This window comes from Diospyros lotus, chromosome 13 (genome assembly GCF_014633365.1).
Source record: "Diospyros lotus cultivar Yz01 chromosome 13, ASM1463336v1, whole genome shotgun sequence".
In the NCBI taxonomy this organism is placed as follows: Eukaryota; Viridiplantae; Streptophyta; class Magnoliopsida; order Ericales; family Ebenaceae; genus Diospyros; species Diospyros lotus.
The window spans coordinates 33,618,631-33,639,440 of NC_068350.1; the positions used below are offsets into that span (position 1 = coordinate 33,618,631).

Sequence of the window (20,810 nt, forward strand, 5' to 3'; positions counted from 1 at the left end):
TGTTGGAGTATTGGTTGAGCTACCATGAGTCCGTGACTTCGTCGATTGACTCGATTCACATACACAAATAGAATTGATTGTTGCTTGGTGTTGCCGTTCCTTTCCGTACAACATTAATCGATTTAGCACAGCCACTACTCCAATTGCTCGATGCCATGGTTGCTAATGTCGATTAGTAACAATGATTTATTTTAGTTTGTATTTTCTACTAATGATTTATTTTAATTTGTATTTTGTGCTTGTAATGTAGAAGTTTAACAATATGTGTTGTTTTTATTTATATTAAATTATAATTTATGAAAATTTATATTATATGAGGCTATGAGCTAATATTTAAAATTTTAATTATAGATGGATGAATGATGAATTTAATATTTAGGAATTTCATATGATTTAGTATTTTTAAAATTGATAGATGAAATTATTTTGAAATAGGTACATATATTTTATTCATGATAAGGAATGATATTGTAATAATCATTTTATTTATCAATATTAATTCATTTTTTTATAAAAATATGTCATTATAAACATATATTTACATAAATTAAAAGTATTTTGAATTATTTTATAAATTTTATAATTTTACGATCCGAGTTTTTGATTCAATTTTAAGCATTCTCATTCAATTTCACTTAAAATCTTAATTTTAACATTCTTGCATATTAGTTATAACAACGATAATTGGCAACTAGTGACTAGTAACTACTAGTTGTTTTTTTTACTTTTTTTATTTTTTTAAAATTAAATAAAAAATAATGAAAAGAATAAATAAGAAAGAGAATAAAAGATAAAATAATTATTTTATCTCTTATTTAATAGCATAAAAAGGTTATTACTATTTTTAAAACATGAATGTGTGATTCTTGTAATTAAGCCAAATATCAGCAATGATTATTACTCCTATAATTTTTTATTTAAAATACAAAAAGGCTACTTGTAATTAATACTTATTCATTAATTCATAAACTCCCTGTAATTTCATAAAACTTCATGGTGCATAATGTAATTTTCTTATTTATTTTTTAACTTCTTCTTATGCAAGTTCCAAAACTGGCGTGACTGCACGTGCCCAACACAAACCGGGCGGCAATTTCTCCGTTAGCCTCTGGCGTCAAAAAGGCCGGTCCAAATTCCGGTTCACAAAAGCCTAAGAGCGATTAAACCGGATGGCCGGTCCAAAAGCGAATCGGATCCGGTGCCCTGGTGAGTGCCCCCGTGTGTGTGTGTATATATATGTGTGAAAACCCAACCCAAGCATCACTGCTCGCTAGGGATTGCTAATCCATCAATCCTTTCAGTTGAAAAATTTCTCAGTTTCTCAATTGCGGATGGGATTACGTTACATTCGTTCTCTCAATTGATTCAAGATGGTTTTCTCTTCTCAGGTTTCTCTCCCTCTCTCTACGCGATACATGTGTGTATCTGTATTGTACTGATGATCTAGATGTTATCAGAAATAAAACAAGGAAGAAAAAGGATGAGCTTAGTGTTGGTTCAGATTCTTGGTTTCATAGCCTTGTTCTTCCTGGCATTTGTGTTTCGAGTTCACTGTCAATCAAACATAGATAGGTTTTTGCATCTTTGTCTTCGATGTCAGAGGTAATAGGTTTAAGTTTTGAGTTAAATGTTTTTGTAGCAGAACTAGTCCCCCCGGTTTGTATCTGATTTGTAGCTTTTCCTGTGATGAAGAAGAGAGTAGCAGTTGTGGCTTAATTTTGTGTTAAAAGTGTTGACTTCTTATATCTGCAGTCGGGCATATCCTGGTTAAACATTTTCATGCACTAACATCCAAGGAAAAGAACTCTTGCTTATGTTAACTCTTTCCCATTTCCTTTATTTATGATTATGATGTCTGTGTTTGATTTCTGGTTGATCTGCCATTGAATCTTGGAACCATAACCTTGTTTCTGGAATGATCCTGATACTCTTTGGCACCCTCAAAAAATGGTTGTTACATTCAAATGTTAAAACTGGCATCCTACACATAATTGCAAGATTACTGACCTAACTAAATTGCCCTAAGTTATAGATTTATGATAATGTGGCATCATGTTTGATGGTATTTTTTGATTTGGAATGTCTTATCTTCTTTTTCGGAAGCTTGCTGGGGCTATCAAGTATGCTGTTGTTATTACTTGCTTAATTGCATAGTATCATCCAATGTTTGAGACCTTTACAAAGATTTCCTAGTTTGTACCTAGTCCTAGTATAATAGGTACATATTTGAATGATTTCACCTACACTACCTTAGTCAAGTCATTCCCCTCTTACATTTCTCGTCAACTTTTGTATATGATATTATGTATGTAGACACGTATAAGGGGTCTGAAGAAGAAAACTACATTGCTTCCATCCCATGCAAAGGATAACTTATTCTTTTTGGTGGGTAAACTGAAATGGATCTGAGTAGTCATACATCCTGTGTGAATCAACATTTAAGAGAAATGAAAAGATATTTCATCTAAAGTGCAGTTAGGGCTATGGAGCCTAGCTTGTTATAAACTAAAATCTCTAAGATTTATGTGTTGAGAGGAGAAAGGGCATCATTAGTTTTTACTTTACATCTGGAACTAGGAATTTTCAAGGCTAAAGAAATGAAGGGAAAATAAAACAAAACTTTACATATATTTTTAATGGACAATCAAATGAAAAAATCTTTTGATATGCATCTACTCATTTTTCTTTTTCTTACTTTTTTTTTGTTTTTATCCAACCACAAAAATAATTAATCAACTTTCTCATTTTCTTTACCTTCTATTTTGATATCCTTTTCCTTACCTTTGTAAATCCAAATTTTGCACATAGAGTACATGTGATTATGCAAGAAGTGTTTCCTTTTTAAGTTTGTGACAGATTCGGGTTTTCAGAATCAATTTAGAACATTCCTTATATAAAACGTCCAAATTAAGAGCTCAATTTGTTACTGGATATTATTTTTATTCTTTAAAACTAATGGATGAACTCCAAATTACTGTAGTTTTTAAAAAGTATGGAGCATTGATTATGTCCATTGAATGACGAGGATGTGAAGAAAGAGAACTAGAATTTAAAATAAAATTTTGGGCTGCCTAGTTGTGGGTGGCATTTTATTTCATTTTTTTTTTCTCATTTTCTATGTGCCTTTTCTTTTCAAGATTCATTTAGAATAGGTACTAATCCTGTATCATTTAACTTTTTTATTCTTTAAAACAATGGTGGAATGTTTTTCTGTTATGAAATTAAAGTTTCTCAAACAATGTGAACCTCTTGTTTCATGGAAGTTTTCCAAATAGATTAGTGAAATTCATTGTTTATCAATATGATCATGTCCTTGACAATACGATATTGTATACGGGTATTAGCTAATAATTTGATATTCTTATCTAACTGCAAAGATATCTTGGACCTTTAGTTAACAAATTGAACCAATTTCCATGGCAGTCAAAGTTGCTTAGATTTGAGAATACGTGCAAACTAAACTCTATTTATATTTCTTCTTAAATCTTTCGAAAATTAAAATCAGGTTGGGCTTCTTATATATGCTCTATATATAAATCAGCTAAAATGTTGGCTGATGCTCAGTATGTCATGTTGCATATCAGATTTTGACAATACCAGTATCATGGATAAGCATCTATGCTCCCGTTTTATTTTTAGTAATCCAAATACTCTCTGCTTACCTTAGCTGCAAGTTTGTAACATTAGATAAAAAGGGGTGTCTCTAGTGTGTAAGTCTTATTGTTTTGCGAGAGTTTGGGGAGGGTTGTTTTTGTACGTAGACTTACCCTTGCTTAGCTAAAAGGTTGTTTGCATAGCTTGAGCCTGTGAGCTTCTAGTCAAAAAGGGGTAATCTTGCTGTTGCTACAGAGGATCACCCTCAAGTTTTCTACAGTAGATGTTGTTGCCATATGAATTTTCTTTTCCTATCTAAAATGGATATAAAAGTTGGTATGAAGGGGAAAACTTGTGCAAAATGAAGAAGAAAAATGTAATTAAAATGAAGAAGAAAAATGAAATTAAAACACTTGGGAATCTAAGGTAAGAACAACTCATCCCCAAAAAGAGAAATAAAAAAAATTCTTAAAAAAGGCATATTCCTAAAACTCTCATGGATAAGGAAATGAGAGTGGTTCTATTAAAAAAAAAGGGGGATCCAGTTTATATTTATGAACTTTAGCCTAATAAAGCCTTTTTTAGATCTAAATGGACTCTATTTAGGCATTGTTTGGGATTGAGGTGAGATGAGGTGAGGAGAGGTTAGGTGGGTATGATTACATAAGTGTTTGATAAATTGGTCAAGTTGAGTTGATTTGAGTTTCAGCAAGTTGAGTTTCAATTATAATTGTTTGGGAAAACACTTAAATTCACCTACCTTACCAAAATACTTGAGTTGAGTTGAAGACCTTGTAAGTTTACCAAACACCCTGTTTACCGCGTTTGGCATTGAATTCACCTTCACCTTGATGTGGGTGTAAACTCAATGCCAAAAGGGCCTTATTCTATCAATTCCACCTCGTTATGATTTGTGCTTTTGAGTTGTCAATGATGGTAACCATTTGCCAAATGATTGTTTCTTCTTTAATTTATTTTGTTCAATTTATTTTTTTGTCTTTTTTTGTATGGCTTTAATCTCTAACTTGCACACATATTATTTTCTCTATGCTTTTATTTTGGAAAACAGTGTAAATGGAATTTTCATTTAATCTGTTTTAAAGGTAAGTAAAGGAAGAATGGATGGGAAAATTCATACATGAAGATTGGTTATTGATGAATTAAGGTGTTTCATAGATTAGATGGGTGAGACAATAAACTTATTACCTTATCCTCATCTTTGCAAGAAATTTGTTATAAGATATCTTTTCCATCTACTGTTGATATTGTGTTGTCATTTGGGCTCCTTTTTGATGCTTGAATTTTGTACTTGACATCTAAGCATGAAATGGCATTTCCCTGAGGCCTCATTGAGCAACATTATTATGCCATGCACCTAGATGGGTCCAACTATTAAGCTTTGGTGGTAGAATGGAGGTTGGAGAGAATGGTGCAAAAACTTACGGTGGGTTGGCGACTATGTTTGGTTATTTGATCAAATTGGGTATTAGTATTATTTGTGTAGTTTGAGCAGTAGTTGCATAGTTGATAGGTAGATTGTTTTGGCTGTAACCTAGGCAGCTTAATATGGTTTAGTTTGTTAGGAAGAATTGGAGCTTATCAATAGGGTATAAGGTAAGGAAGAAGAAGCTTTGAACTGCTAGCTCTTTTATTTTGGGTATTTTATGGTATTAACAAAACCTAATTTTTTAGCAACTATGGATTTGGTGCAAAAATGATAGGGATGAGAATATTTTGATAAGTTTTCTATCTTGATTTTTGGGATTATATTCATATTAACTTTTATGTTGTTACCTTATTATAGTGTAGGCAGGTTTATCACTCTGTCTTTATTTTTGATAATTATAGTTATGATAGGGTTGCATAGGATTCATAATGATGTTATAGTTAGGATTAGATTTTTCCTAAAAATGGGAAAAAGATGTATTTAGAAATTCACGCTTTGATCATTGAATACAATTGATATTGGTTTCCTTTCTATTATTTTCTTTTTCTCTCTTTCTCAAGCTTCTTTTTGTAATTTCTTCTCTTCCTACTTCTTGAATGTTTTGTGATTGTTCTGCATCAAATTGGCTTCAGAGCAAAATTCGATTATGAGTTTTTTCCATCTTCCCCATCATCCATCCATTTTCACATTTGCTGCAATCTGACCTAGCAATTACATTTCGGATTGGGTTTTTGTGGATTCTGAATTTGACCCACTGGAATTCTTATTACAACATTCATCTTCATCATCATTCAAAGCGTCGCCCAAGCATCCTTCATCAACCTTCAATAACATATATCATTGAAGCCATCAAAATTGTCTTTAGGCGTTACCAGATGGCTCATTGACCTTTGTGTTTTTGTCAGAATTCTTATCTAACCATCTCACAACACCCTGATACCTTAGCCATCAAGTTCCGAATCGTTGAAAACCATTAGAAACCTTCAAAATCTTGTGAATTTGCATCGAGAACACTCTTGCTGCAAGTCTCTCAATGCTTGAAGCCCATTGCTTAGCCTTCCTTAAGTAGCTAAGTTGAGCACTCTTGCGAAGAAACTGTCTAGTTGGTTAGCATCCTTTTGTTCATCATTAGAACTCATGTCACTATTGATGCCCTGTTGACACCGTTGCCACAGTTGGAAGATGTTGCTGACGACTCTCTCAATCATCGAAAGCTTTGCAAAAGCCAAAATGGCTCATTGCATGTGGATCCACACTAGTTATCTTCTTCAGCCATCATTGGAATCTTTTGTTGTCGTCAACTCAACCTCATCAAAGTCTGAAGCCCTTGTTGTTATTGTTTTGGCTTGTTGCACACTCCGACGAAACTTTCATCATTTTCTTCCACCCAAGCTAGCAGGACTTAGACATACTAGCAACGTCGTCTTGCTATCCTGGTTGAGTTTGTGCTGATGATAGGCTGCAACTTCTAGTGACACAAGTATACAACAAGTGGGGACAGAGGGCCATCCAACCACTTCTGTTATGGTTGGGTGATTGAGTAGTATAGATCCAGTGAACTCAATGACAAGTTTTTTCCCACTGAGGGAGAATGATAGGAATATTTTGATAGGTTTTCTATATTTTGATTTTAGATATTATATTTAAATTAGGTTTTATCTTGTTATATTTTAGGCAAGTTTATCTTTCCATCTTTTTTATGATAATTATATTTATGATGGGATTTGCTTGGATTCATAATCATGTTATAGTTAGGATTAGATTTTGCCTATAAATAGGCATACATTGTATTCATAAAATTCATGCCTTTGATTATAATCCAATTGATGTTGATTTCCTTTCTCCTGATTATTTTCTCTTTCTCTTTCTCAAGCTTCCTTCTCTAACTTCTTCTTTTACCACTTTGATCATTTTGCACTCAAAAAGTATCACATTGGGAAGTAATAAGGGAAAGTGTTGAGTGGCATTATCATTATTATTTTCAGCATAAAATTGTTATGGCTAAAAAAAATTTGGCTAAGTACCTTGGTATTCCATATAGGTTGCCCCTTTTGGTTGTTGGTATTATCTGTGTAAGAGGGATGGATGGGTGGTTCATCATTTGCTTTTGCATTTTATAGTGGCTTGTGACATTTCATTTTTCCTAATTTGAAGTGGATTGGGTTGAGCTGCCATCTTTTATTGATTTTTTAGAAATTTTCAGGCTAAGGTTGTTTGTGTGGGATTCTGACTTGTGTTTGAAGGCCTTGGCCTATTTACATCATATGGTATCTTTTTGCTTGACAGGAATTTGAAATTGAGGGCGTTGCTGCATTGAGAACCAAAGCCTTTGTATTAGGGGAAATGTTCCCATTTCCCTTATTATTATTGTTTCAGTTTTGGGCTTAAAAAGGGCCCCTCATTTATCCCCTGTGCTCATTTGTTTATGTTTTTCTGTCTTTTCTGATGATGAGCATAGGTTAATCTTGTGGCCATCTTTTATATGCTTTTCACTTATCATTCACTTATAAAAAATATATTTATATGTTTTCTGGTCAAATATCTGGTCTTTTGTATCATCTCCTTAATATTATTGATTTTGTGAACAGCTACATAACATTGTGGTTTATATTAGTTGTTTGGTTATTGGGATGTTTTACATCAATTGTTAGTGATATGGTTGGAGAGATAAGTGAACTAACTAGTAAAGAAGCAAATAAACCGTAGCAACTTCATGTTTAACATCAATTGTTAGTAAACTAATATGGTTGGAGAGATAAGTGAACTAACTAGTAAAGAAGCCAAATAAACTGTAGCAACTACATTGAATTTGCTCTGTATATCAGAAATTTACTAACTGAAGCCTAAAGCCTTAATAAGCTGTAAGGTATCGAGGATAGAGTCGTCGAATTTCTTAGTGCACTTTCAGTTTAGATGTTTAGCATGTTTCGTTGCTACTCACAAGGTTATATCTGTTCATCGTAATTAAACTATATTGCCAATATAGTGGGATTAAGGCTTGATATGTTGTTGTAGTGAACGTTTTTGGTTGCAAAATCTTTGGATGTGGTAACCAGTTTTCTTTGTTATTTTGTTCTGGTATATGCATTTGCTTGTGTTTTTACTACATGTCAGATTGTAGGTGACTGTCAACGTATTCATATGATTTAACCTTTTCATTTTTTTTTTGGGTTTCAGGGTTGATGCTGTGATTTTCTGGTTGACCAGAATTATTGTGATTGAGATCTGCTAATGAAGAGTTTCATAAACCATTCTCTGTACATTTTGACTTTTGAGCATATCTTGTAACAAGAAACAATTCCAGATTGAAAAATTGTCCTGTAATTTTGTAAATAACGCAACATTCCGGTATTAGTATATTGTTTCCAACAACTTTGGTTGCAATTTGGTATTCTGAATTGAATTAAGACTTGCTCTAATTCCTCCTCCTACCTTTAAATATATAATTGCATTTTGTGGGGAATTTGTAGATTTCATTCGGTTATATTTGGGGAAAGAGAAAGACTTGAACTTTTTGATTCTGGTTGCTTGATCACCTGAATTCTGAGAAACTCTTCGTTAGCTGTCAACAATGGAGGGCTTAGCACAACTGGAAGCGTTGTGCGAAAGGCTTTACAATTCACAGGACTCTGCTGAACGAGCTCATGCAGAGAATACTTTGAAATGCTTTTCAATGAACATGGATTACATTTCACAATGTCAATACATTCTGGACAATGCCTTGTCTCCTTATGCCTTGATGCTGGCTAGTTCAAGCTTGTTGAAGCAAGTGACAGAGCAGCGCCTCCCTTTGCAGCTACGGCTTGATATTCGTAATGTTCTTTTTTGATTGCAGATAATTATGGCTATTCATGTCATAAGAGGAACTTTGTATGAATGGCTTTGGTTTTGCATCAAAGCTTTCTTTTTTCATCTTTTTGTTTTTTCTCCCCCTGCTAGATTGACAGTATGTTTTGGAAGATATGTATCATTTTTTTTCCCGTAGCTGACTATGTACTCATAATTGTCTTCAGTTTGTCAATAATCTTGGTCATATCATGTTTACACAATTTTCCATCTCAGTTTTACATTTATGGGATAATGGTGCCATATATTTTATTACTCTATAAGAGATAATGAGGAATTCTTCAAGCTTTTATCATAAGCATTTTGGGATGGACAATTTGTAAAACCTAAATCTGCCTGCTTTTTGCTGCAATTTCTTATAGGCAATACATTATATATGAATGAATGCAATATACATTGCGGTTGGCATTTTCCAAATTGATTTATATGTACTTTTTATGAAGGAAACTATCTCATAAACTATCTGGGCACCAGAGGACCTGATTTGGAGCCTTTTGTTATTGGATCCCTAATTCAACTGTTTTCTCGAGTTACAAAGTTTGGGTGGTTTGAGGATGACAGCTTCAGGGAAGTCGTCAAAGAGTCCATGAAGTTCTTGAATCAGGTAAGAGTGTCTGGATGCTTGGATGGCATTAGATATGTTATATTCTATATATTTGTTATAAGGTTTTATTGTTATGAAAATAGTGTTTTGAATTTTATTGATACTATTCTAATTGCAATTAGACATTCTGAATTAGCTTATATTACTATCTATAATTTTCTGGACTTACTATTTGAGTTTTGTTGATGCTTTGCTAATGGCAATTTGGTGACATATTGAATTACCTTGCATTGCTATAGTTATTTTTTTTTGGTTGAATTAATGGTGGCTGTTGCCTTTTCTCTCTCAGTTCTCCTCTTTAATATATAACTCATTGTGATTCAATGTTCTTTCCCAAATCTTGAACTCTACTGAAAAATCTTGCTTCTATTAACTTTTCCTTTTGAAGTGGTAAGAGAAACATATATCTCCCCTTCATGATGAGTTTTAGTTTTCTATGGTTTCTTGTTCATGTGAAATTTCTTAACTCTCCATGATTGCCCATTTTTATGTTTCTAGTGAGAAATGTAAAATTAAATTTCTACAAGAACTTTGAGCTATGCCTGCAATATATCACCCACAATGATGTGCTTGGGACTTGTCCAACATACAAGTACGCTGTTTGGTAACTAATGCAGCTACATTTTGCTTGAAACTTGGACCAAAAAATCCTTCTCCAATCGTAGTAGTGATCTTGTGTCATTAGAAGTGATCCATTTTTTGCAAGTTTTGTACAATTTTTGCACAACAGTAGTGAAAGGTAAATAAGGTGATGCCTTTTGTTTAAAAAGGCCACTTTTACAGAAAAAAAAAAAAAATGCAAGCAGAATTTGAACATAGATACTTTCTTGGAGTTTATAAATATTTAAGTCTTTAACACTATGACCTTGATAAGCTGCGTTGTTATCAACCCCATCAATGTGGTGGATTACAGAAATGGAGGCTAAGAAATATCAATCCATGTGGCACCCTTCAGGTTGATTTATTATGGCTGTTGAAAATTTTCAGTTTCATGCTTCAAATATCATACACTGCTTGTAGTAAGGATAATCTCTATAGAACACATTGCTTGTACCACCACATGAAATCATTGATATATGCTGAGTGCCTCTTTTCTTTTTTTTTTGGTGTGCACGTGATTCAGCATTTTGCTGCAGAATGCAAGTTGGTCTCCTTCTTGACTTTGAACCTCCTTATGGTGATGCGGGTAGCTTGGTTGCCTGTATCATGCATTTCTTTGCTTCCTCAAATGTTCTAGATCTTCCAGCATTTGATACAAAATTCCCTCTCCTGTACCATTACAAATTTTGCATATCTTATACAATTTCATAACTTGTATGTCTAGGTGGTTTCAAGATTTGACATGGTATATGATAGTAATCTATTTGTCATATTTAAATTTAGTTGTTGGATCTTTAATTTTTGGTGAGTCCTATAGGTTAGTTTTCTTTGCTAATGTAATTTTACATGGAACAAAAAGAGTGTGTTAATCTCAACAAAATCTTTCTATTCCTTTGTGTTTTGTTTTTTAAGCTTTTTTAGAATATGAAGCCTAAGCAATTTGTAGCTGGGAGTTTTTGAATATTCTTTTTCTTTACATAGTTTCCTTTAACTAGATTCTATTTTTCAAATTACAAGCAGTCCTTAATTTGTTTCTGCTAAAAAATGAACTAGTAATCCAATCTAATCTCTTAGGGTAGCATTCTCGAATATATACAGTTGGCAGATGGAGAATAGAACAGAAAACTAATTTCTAAAGTGGGAAATTGCCTAAGCCTAATTTCTCATAATCAATCCTACTGAAATTAGGAAACAAAGAATAGAAAGAATAAACTGAATCAAATCCCTAACAGTCTGTAATTTAATCAACTAAAATATGATTTCCTAGAATAGGAAAACTGTATCTTCTAACATTCCCCCTTTTAAGATGGTGAGTGAATGTCTTACATTCCAATTTTGCACATTAATCTCCAACACACGGTGTTGGAAGTCCCTTTGTGAGTATGTCAGCAAGTTGATCACTGGTGGACACAAATGGGGTGCAAATTAAGTCGCTATCAAGTGTCAAGCCCCAAGAATTGGGCTTGGACAAATATGGAATTTTGGTCGTAGAACAGAATAGGAAGAAAAGAGAGAGAGAGAGAGAGAGAGAGAGAGAGAGAGAGAGAAGAATACTTTCATTATTCTTCGCCTTTCTCCCATCGCCTTCGGTTACATATATAGCCTCCCTCTTAACAGAAGAGGTTAGGTTGTTTTTTCAACTCAACTCCTTAACCGTTTACAATCCAACTGTCAACATGCTTACAACTACCATCTAACTAATTGTTATAACTATGATTTACTGACAATTCCCTTCCTACTCTTGGGATCGTGACAATTCTCCCCCTCTTCAAACAATTCTTGTCCCCAAGCATTAGAGTAGACTCGCAACCCTGGGGAATTGCTTTAACAAGTAAGCCAAGTTCTCCCACGTGGTGTGCTCCAAATGTAGGTGGGATCGTTGTACCAAGACCTGAGTTAAGGGTAGTGATCCTTGGTAGATGACCCTCTTCTCCACAATAGCCCGAGGTTCGACCACTTCTTCCATTTCCTCTGCTACAAGTGGCAGATCCTGGCTTGCATTAACCAAAGGCTCCTTAGCTTGCTTGAGCAAGGAAACATGGAAAACAGGGCGGGTATTTACTCCTTCTGGAAGTTGCAACTTGTAAGCAACTTTGCCACTATGGAGTAAGGCCCAAAATACTTAAGACTTAGCTTGGAAGTTAGGATAGATATATAAGGATGTTGTACAAATCGTCTGACCTTAAGATAGACTTTGTCCGCCACATTAAACGACTTGTTACTTCTTTTTCTATCAGCTACTTGCTTCATAAGATTTTGGGCAGTGGCTAATACCCTCTTGAGAATGGTCAACATCTGTTGCCTCTACTGCTAGTACTGTCCTACTGTAGCCATAGTAGGATTTGAACCCGAAATAGTAGGCAAAAGGGAGGGTTTGTACCCAAACATAGCCTCGAATGGACTCCTCTTAATAGCACTATGGTAATTGGAATTATACCACCATTGTGCTAGGGGCCAGCCACTTGTTCTAGCTTCTAGGTTTAGTGAAACACATGCAACTCAAGTATGCCTCCACACATTGATTAACCCTCTCCGTTTGGTTATCTGTTTGTGGGTGATATGCAGTAGACATATGCAATCCCATCCCCAACTTCTTGAATAATTCTTCCCAAAAAACTCTTGTAAAAATCTTATCTTAGTCAGACACAATAGACTTAGGTATTCCATGGGTTTTAGCTATGAAATCTAAGAATACTCAAGCCACCTCCTGAGCTGTAAATGGATGTGTCAAACTGATAAAATGGCCAAATTTGGTTAGATGGTCCACTATCACTAATATAACATCCTTACCTTCTGATCTTGGTAATCCCTCCACAAAATCCATAGAAATACCATCCCATGCTTGGTCACGAATGGCCAAGGGCTGTAACAACCCTAGGACACTTGCTCCTGTTTGCACTGTTGACATATGACACATGACAGCACAAATTGCACCACATCCTTCTTCTGCCCAGGAAAAAAAAGCTGTTTCACCTTTTGATAAGTCACCCGCACTCCAGAATGACCTCCCAAAGGTGAGCAATGGAGTGCCTTCAAGATCATTTCTTTCAAGGATTGGTCATCCCCTACCACCAATCTACCTTTATATCGAACCAACCCATTGGCAAGTGTACAACCCGAAGGATTCCCTGGCTGCACCGACAATTGGGACACCATCTCCTCTATCCAAGCTATATGCTCATAACTTGCCACTAACTCCTTGATCCATTCTGGAACTGCAGCTGAAATGGCTTGGCAATTTCCCTTTTCTTCCCTTCTTGACAAGGCATCAGCAACCACATTTCCCTTTCCCCTTGGGTTTGGATTGTGTAATCCAATCCCATTAGTTCAGATATGCCCTTCCTTTGCAATTGCGTATGCAATCTCTGCTGTGACAAAAATTGGAAACTTTCGTGGTCTGTTTTGATTACAAACGGACCTCCCTCCAAGTAATGGCGCCACCTATCCATTGCTCCCAAAACAACCAACAATTCTTTGTCATATACGCTTAATCCCAAGTGTTTTTGGGATAAAGCTTGGCTGATAAATGCCAATGGCTTCCCCTCTTGCATAAGGACAACCCTTATCCCACTGTTACATGCATCAGTCTCCACTATAAAAGGCTTGGTGAAGTCTGATCGAGCTAATATCGGGGCCTGAGTCATGGATTTCTTCAATGCCAAGAAGGTTGCTTCAGCCCTAGGATTCCAGTAATACCTGATCAACCCCAAAAATCCCCTTAACTCTTTCATTGTCATGGGTTTGGGCCATTCTACCATTGTTGCCACCTTCTTTATGTCCTCACCCCATCCCCCGAAATTACGTGTCCCAAATATTGTACTTCTTTCTCAGCAAAAACTTGACATACAGTTGGTGAGATTTAAGGACCTCAAAAGTGGTATGAAGGTGAGATAGGTCCTATTCAAAATTAGGGCTGTAAATGAGGATGTCATCAAAGAAACAAGGATAAACTTCCTCAAGTAGGGTTGGAAAATTCAGTTAATCAATGCTTGGAAAGTAGTCGGAGTATTGGTTAATCCAAAAGGCATGATAGTAAACTCATATAGCCCTTGGTGGGTTCTAAAGGCCGTTTTAGAGATATCAGATGGCTTCATACGAATTTGGTGGTAATCGGACCTAAGATCCAACGTAGAGAAAATTTTGGCACCAAACAGTTCATCAAGTAGGTCCTCTATTAAGGGTATGGGAAATTTGTTTTTGATAGTGTTAGAATTGAGTTGTCGGTAATCTATGCAAAATCTCCATGTTCCATCTTCCTTTTTGATAAGAAGGACTGGAGATGCATAGGGACTTTGGCTAGGTTAAATTATGGAGGTGCTTAACATAGATTTAACTTGCTTTTCAATCTTTGATTTTTGAATAGGGAATATTTATAGGCTCTAATGTTAACAGGGACTAAATTTGGCTTAAGGTGAATGGAATGGTTTAAGGTCGTCATTGGGGTGGCAAAGAATTTGGCTCATCAAACAAGTCCTTAAACTCCATCAAAAGTAAGTGCAAGTCTTCTAAGAATTGTACCTTATTTGAGAATTGGGACTTAATAGATTTAGTTGTAGGTTGCTGCTTCTCCTTCAAACTGTCATCCTCTTCTATTCCCACAGCTTGTATGGAATACAGTTGTGCTATTTGGCCACCCTTTTTTCAGCATCATTTTATGTAGCTTCTTGCCCCCAATTATCTTGCACTACCCAACAAGGTTAGCCTTCTGCCCTCAATTTCCACCATGACCTCCAACTTGTTAAAATCAAAAGTCAATGGACTAACAGTTCTCATCCAATCTACCCTGAGGACAATGTCACATCCCCCCAATTCAAGAACTCTGAGATCTGCCATGAACTCCTGCTCCTGCATCACCCACTTGAATCCCATACATTTGTAATGGCTATACATTCTGCTCCCATTTGCTACTGTCACTGATAGGGGAGTGGTTGTTGTCAACGGACACTTAAGGCTGGTAGCAGTAGCTTCACTGAGAAAGCTGTGGGTGCTTCCACTATCGATTAGCACCATCAACCTCTTTTTTCCCACATGACTGTTCACCTTAATGATCTGTCCCATAGGACTCCCTTTTAAAGCGTGGGAGGATATTTCCCCTCCTTCCTCCCCTTGCAATTCCTCTTGGATGAAATCTTCCTCTACCACCACTTCTTCTTCTTCCTTCTCCTCATCTGATCCCTCCATGTTCATCAATTGTCTCTTACATTGGTGCCCGGGGATGTACTTATTCCCACATTTGTAGCAAAGTTCTAATTGTTTTCTTTGTAACATAAGAGGGTTCTCAATACCATTGTTACTGTATGGTACCTTGGTTGCTACTTGATTAGACCCCATAGGCATGGGCCTATGGTTCCCTCTTGTTGGCTGTCCAACCACCACACTTGGCCTATATGGGACCTTATGTTTCTTGAAAATGGCCTCTAACGTCAATTCTTGTAACTGTGCTTTTTCGGCCGCCATTGATCACAACTCCTGCCTCAGACCATTGATCACAACTCCTCCCTCATACCACTTATAAAACTGGACACCAAGTATTGCTCTGTTAATCCCGACTATACAGTACACCAAGTTGACGCTTCTTATTTAAGTTTGCTGAACTCCTCAATCACATCTGTCATGCTCTTTTCTCCAAACTGTTCACACAGCCCATCCATAAACTCTACCCAATTCCCACCATTTCCCTCATCTTGGAGCCCCCATTGGGGGGCCGGGCTGGGCCAAAGAAATTGGGCCCACGGCCCGGCCCGGCCCGTCTAAGGGCCCGGCCCGTGGCCCGTTGGGCCCTTATGGGCCACCAAGGCCCTTACTCATTTTTTTTTTTAATTTTGTTATTTTTTAGTAATTATTGATATTGGATATTAAAAAATTTAATTTCGCAATATATATAAATAATAACCATCAATTAATTTATTTAAAATTTTTAAGTTAAATTTTTTATATATTTAAATTATAAATAAACATTCTCCTTTTTATATGTACATTATTTTTCATATCAATTCACAAGAAAAATTATAAGGCATATAGAATTTTGAAATATAAAATAATGAAATAATATTTAAAACTTAAGAATTAAGATAGAAAATATTTTAAAAAGAAACAAATTAATTTTTATATATGTATTATTTTGATATTTATATATGTATATATTATATGTATTATTTTTAAAAAAATTATTTTAAAAAAAGAAAAAAAGGGCCGGGCCCACTGGCCCGCTAGGCCCTGTGGGCTAAGGGCTTGGCCCGGCCCGGCCCCTTTGTAGGGGGGCCGTGGGCCGGGCCGGGCCCTATCAATGACAAAAGGGCCCGGGCTCGGCCCGGCCCTTTTAGTAAAAGGGCCGGCCCGGCCCGTTTAAAAAGCCCGTGGGTCGACTCGGGCCGGACCGGGCCGGGCCGGGCCGGCCCTTTTGACACCTATATCTTGGATCCACCCTTTAAACTAAGAATCGACCGCATCGTTTAGGTAGGTCGTAGCTAAGTTAACTTTCTATTCCTTCGGCACCTTATAGAATTGGAAAAATCGTTCGCACCTCCTAATCCACCATCTTGGCTTCATCCTATCAAACATGGGAATTTCCAATCTTGGAATAAGAGGGTGGTTATTAGAGAAGGGATGGAAATTTCTAACTTGCACTTCTTGTTCCATCAGAAATTCCTTCGCCTCAAGAACTCCCTGATGTTATGGTTCACTGCAAGGTATGGGACTTTTCTCACATTGAAAGTTTAGGCTCTTGATGTGGGGTTTATAACTTCTTGTGCACCCTCCTCTTAACAATTAGCTTTTGAGGGTGAGTTCTACCAAAGAGTTGTAATAGTGGTATCAGAGCCGGTCCTATGTCTCCCAATTGCAATCATGTGGAGATGGAGGTGATGCCGACATTGCAGTGTTCGTTCGAGATTAGCTGTGGCTTGTGCACAACGTGCTGTCGTGGGCGCCGGGATTGTGGAGTGTGGTGGTATGTCATGGTTCATTGCAAGGTATGAGACTTGTCTCACAATGAAAGTTTAGGCTCTTGATGTAGGGTTTATAATCTCTTGGGCACCCTCCCCTTGACAACTAGCTTTTGAGGGTGAGTTCTACCCAAGGGTTGTAACACCTGAGTTCTTGCTATATTGTCTTGGGGTGGCAGAATTGGATTGGGATTCTGCCTCAGAGGGAAATCCAGTGATAGTCAGAACTGAGGCAATGAGGATAGCATGCCAAGCACGCTATTTAATCTCTGCTCGTACTGCTCCATGGATTCCTTATATTGTGCCAAGACCTCTCGGTTCTTCTCTGTATCCCCCCGCATTACTTCCTTCATAACCGCCACGTCTTCCTGAGTTTGTACCATTGCCTCTTGAGTCTGGGACATCCCAATCCCCATAGCTTCCATCCTCACCTCTAGTTGCTTTTATTCTGGTGCCCTCATATTTCTTTATTGCAATTCACCACTTCCGTCATTGTGCTTCTTCGATCACCTGCACGGTCTTCGCTAACCAACTTTAATGCCTGCCCTTCGCCGAGACACTACTCGCCGATCACGCTGTAGCCGTTTCATCCGTCTCTGATACCACAAATGTCAAGCCCCAAGAATTGGGCTTGGACAAATATGGAATTTTGGTCGTAGAACATAATAGGAAGAAAAGAGAGAGAGAGAAGAGAATACTTCGGTTACATGTATAGCCTTCCTCTTAACAGAAGAGGTTAGGCTATTTTATGAATTCAACTCCTTAACTGTTTACAATCCAACTGTCAACTCGCTTACAACTACCATCTAACTAATTGTTACAACTGTGATTTATTGACAATTCCCTTCCTACCCCCAGGATGTGACATCAAGTTTCTCCTTTATATCAACCTCAACATGTTTTGTCCGATCATATTGTACTGAGTTATGAGCAATGTTGATAGTTGACTTATTATCATAGTAGAGCCTGATAGGTTCCTTCCACTTGATTTTTAGGTTGTCCAAGATTATCTTGAGTCATAGTAATTCACATATTCTCATGGCTATTGATCTAAACTCAACTTTTGCACTTGATTGGGATATAACATTCTGTTTCTTACTTCTCCAAGTCACAAGAGTACCTCCTAGAAATGTGCAGTACCTTGATGTTGATATTTTGTCGACAACTAAACCTGCATAGTCTGTATCAGTATAGAAGAGACAACTCTTCCCCTTTCTTAAATAAGATTCCTTTACCTAGTGTCCCCTTTAAATATTTCAGGATCTTATGTATTGCTTTGAGATGTTTTTCTTTAGGACTATGCATGAATTGGCTTATCACACTCATAGCATAAGCTATGTTTGGCCTTGTATGTGACAGATAAATAAGCCTCCCAACAAGCCTTTGATAGGAACCTTTATCCAACTGCACCATCTTTTGGAATTTCTCCAAGTCAATGATTAAGCTCTATGGGTGTATTAGTAGTTTTACCTGCGAACTTACCAATGTGTCTTCCTCATCCCAAACTGCGTATGTAGGATCTTCCTTAGGCCCGGTTTCGAGTAGGTGACTCAGTTTCTACTTGCCCTTCAGAAACGTAAGGATCAATTGAGACCACTTCAAGTAATTTTTTCCATTAAGCCTATATGCCACCTAAATGTTCTGCAACTCCTTGCTTGAAGCCGTGCCATTACTTCCAGAAAAAGGTTCCTCTGACATGCTGCTTGATTCAGTTGTGTTCGTCATGATTCCGAAGGTTTAAGGTGATGCTAAAGAGGATTGGAGATCGATACTGGTTACCGAAGTTGGAGAATCAAGAAAGAAGAATGAGAGCAGTGCCTGATTCCAGAAATACGAACCTAGGGCCCTGATACCATGCTAAGGATCTTGCATGTCCATCACTTAAAACAATTTAGCACCACATTATAAGTCTAAAAGAACAAGAAGTTAGTTATAAGACTATCTAGGTTGCATTTTTCGTCCTCCCTTGCTTATAATCTAATTCCAATAATTTTGAATTTTCCAAAATTTTTAACTTAATTTATGACCTTTAAATCACTTTGATTCTTAATATGGAGAATTGAGTTATTTTCATACACATTTAAAATTTATCAATTAGTGTGCCACACTATTTTGAAATCCTTAGTTCACTGTCTTGTGAACTAACTATAGTGGAGCTTCCCTCCCCTCTAGGATATGCTAAAAAACCTATCAACTCTATGTTACTTGAAAATCTATAAGTATATTGTTTACATAAAACAAAACTACACTTTGTAGATGATAATCCTTTACAGTTAAATGTACCATATTAAGTAATTTATCAAATTGAAAGGTTTCCTGCACATTTTTTTCAATCTTTTATTCAGTTAATTCCTACTTTAGTTACCAAATTATGATGCCATCATAGGTTTCAACTAGACTTAATATTCACCCTGTTTTCTACTTTATATCTGATTGTTCTTTAAGTGAACTGTTTATAAGCTTAGGGGTTGCAACAATTGGTTTTTAAGCAATCATCTGGTCCTCGTAGATAGATTTCAAAATAACAATACTTTTGGGGATATTCCCAATGCTCATAGAAGAAGAAGAGGATTGAACAAAGGGACATCAAATGTATCTACCGGTTATTTCTACTGAACAAGTTGTATTTTCGATCACAATTCTATCAAAGTGCTGCATAATATCTTTTGAGCTAGAATCCATGCTGACCCCTCCTAGTGGGATTAAGGCTTGATACTTTGTTGTATTATATATTTTCAGTACTTACCCAGTCCTCATGGGAGGATAGTGTTCAAGAAGAAAAAAAGTGAAAAACAATAAGGTCCTTGAATCCACTGCTTATTGTGCTTATAACTGAAAGTGGAAAGCAGGTTTATGTATCATGAAGCAAAATCTTCCATCTTTTTTTCTTTTTTTGGTTTAGTCATTGCATTAATTTTTTGTTTTTTTTTTTGTTTTTCATGTCTGCCAATGTCAATGATCTACAAATGAGTTATTCATATCAAGAATTCTCAAAATCTTTTCCACATGAAACTGTTCTTTCAGATCTTTATCTTTGAGATTGGCATGTAAGGTTATAGGTTAGTACACGGATGTCATGTACCTAGCTGCTAAGCGTTACATTGAACACGTTGTAATAATTGGTAGCTATAGTCATTAGCTATTTCTTTTGATTAGTAGAGAAATTAGGTTGCCAGCGGCATGTGCTGGCAACGCTGACTGTCTACAAGTGGGTAGGCAAGTTGCTGATTCTAGAAGGGATTTGGGCAACCATTTTTGGCACCTATTCCCAACTGAGCAGTATAACTACTCTACTTCAACTCAATTGTAATCACCTTTGATAATTGAATCAGCCAATTTTCCCTCTCAAACTCTCTCTCGTTCTTCCTATTATTCTCTAACCTTTCCCTCCAAATTCTCAACTCTACTTTCCCCCTCACCTTAATTTTTTGTGAGTTTCTCTCTTAATTGGAGAGAATTCTCACTATCAGATTTCGGATCTAACATCTTAGTATCAGAGCAAGTTCCTGGCCGGAGTTAGCGGAGCGAGGAGCAATGGTTGACGGAACGAGGATGAGGCAAATGGGGATGCAATTGCAGCAAGTTTCAACGTCAGTGGTGGAGGTCCATGGTCGGGTGGATATGATAGAGGTGAAGTTTGGGATGCAATTGCAGCAAGATGGAATGGTGTTGGAATACCAGGCGAAGTTTGAGGAGCTTAAGTTCCTAATGTTGAACAGGAACCCTTACTTGATCAAAGAGTATTTCGTGTCAAGCTTCATAGGGGGACTAAATG

At 36.5% G+C, this 20,810-nt stretch overlaps 1 protein-coding gene across 4 annotated transcripts in view; it reads left to right on the forward strand.

Annotated features, from left to right (window-relative positions):
• The first annotated feature begins 1,247 nt into the window (after positions 1-1,247).
• Positions 1,248-20,810, forward strand: part of LOC127788360 (uncharacterized) — a 104,642-nt gene continuing 85,079 nt past the window's right edge. For 2 of the 4 annotated variants that reach the window (XM_052316536.1, XM_052316535.1), the window contains exons 1-4: positions 1,270-1,388; positions 4,698-4,779; positions 8,219-8,853; positions 9,331-9,491. In XM_052316536.1, the coding sequence (XP_052172496.1) occupies positions 8,613-8,853; positions 9,331-9,491 (402 nt within the window). In that variant the 5' untranslated portion in view covers positions 1,270-1,388; positions 4,698-4,779; positions 8,219-8,612. Of the gene's footprint in view, positions 1,389-4,697; positions 4,780-8,218; positions 8,854-9,330; positions 9,492-20,810 lie in introns of all 4 variants that reach the window. The other 2 variants (XM_052316533.1, XM_052316532.1) reach the window with 2 other exon arrangements.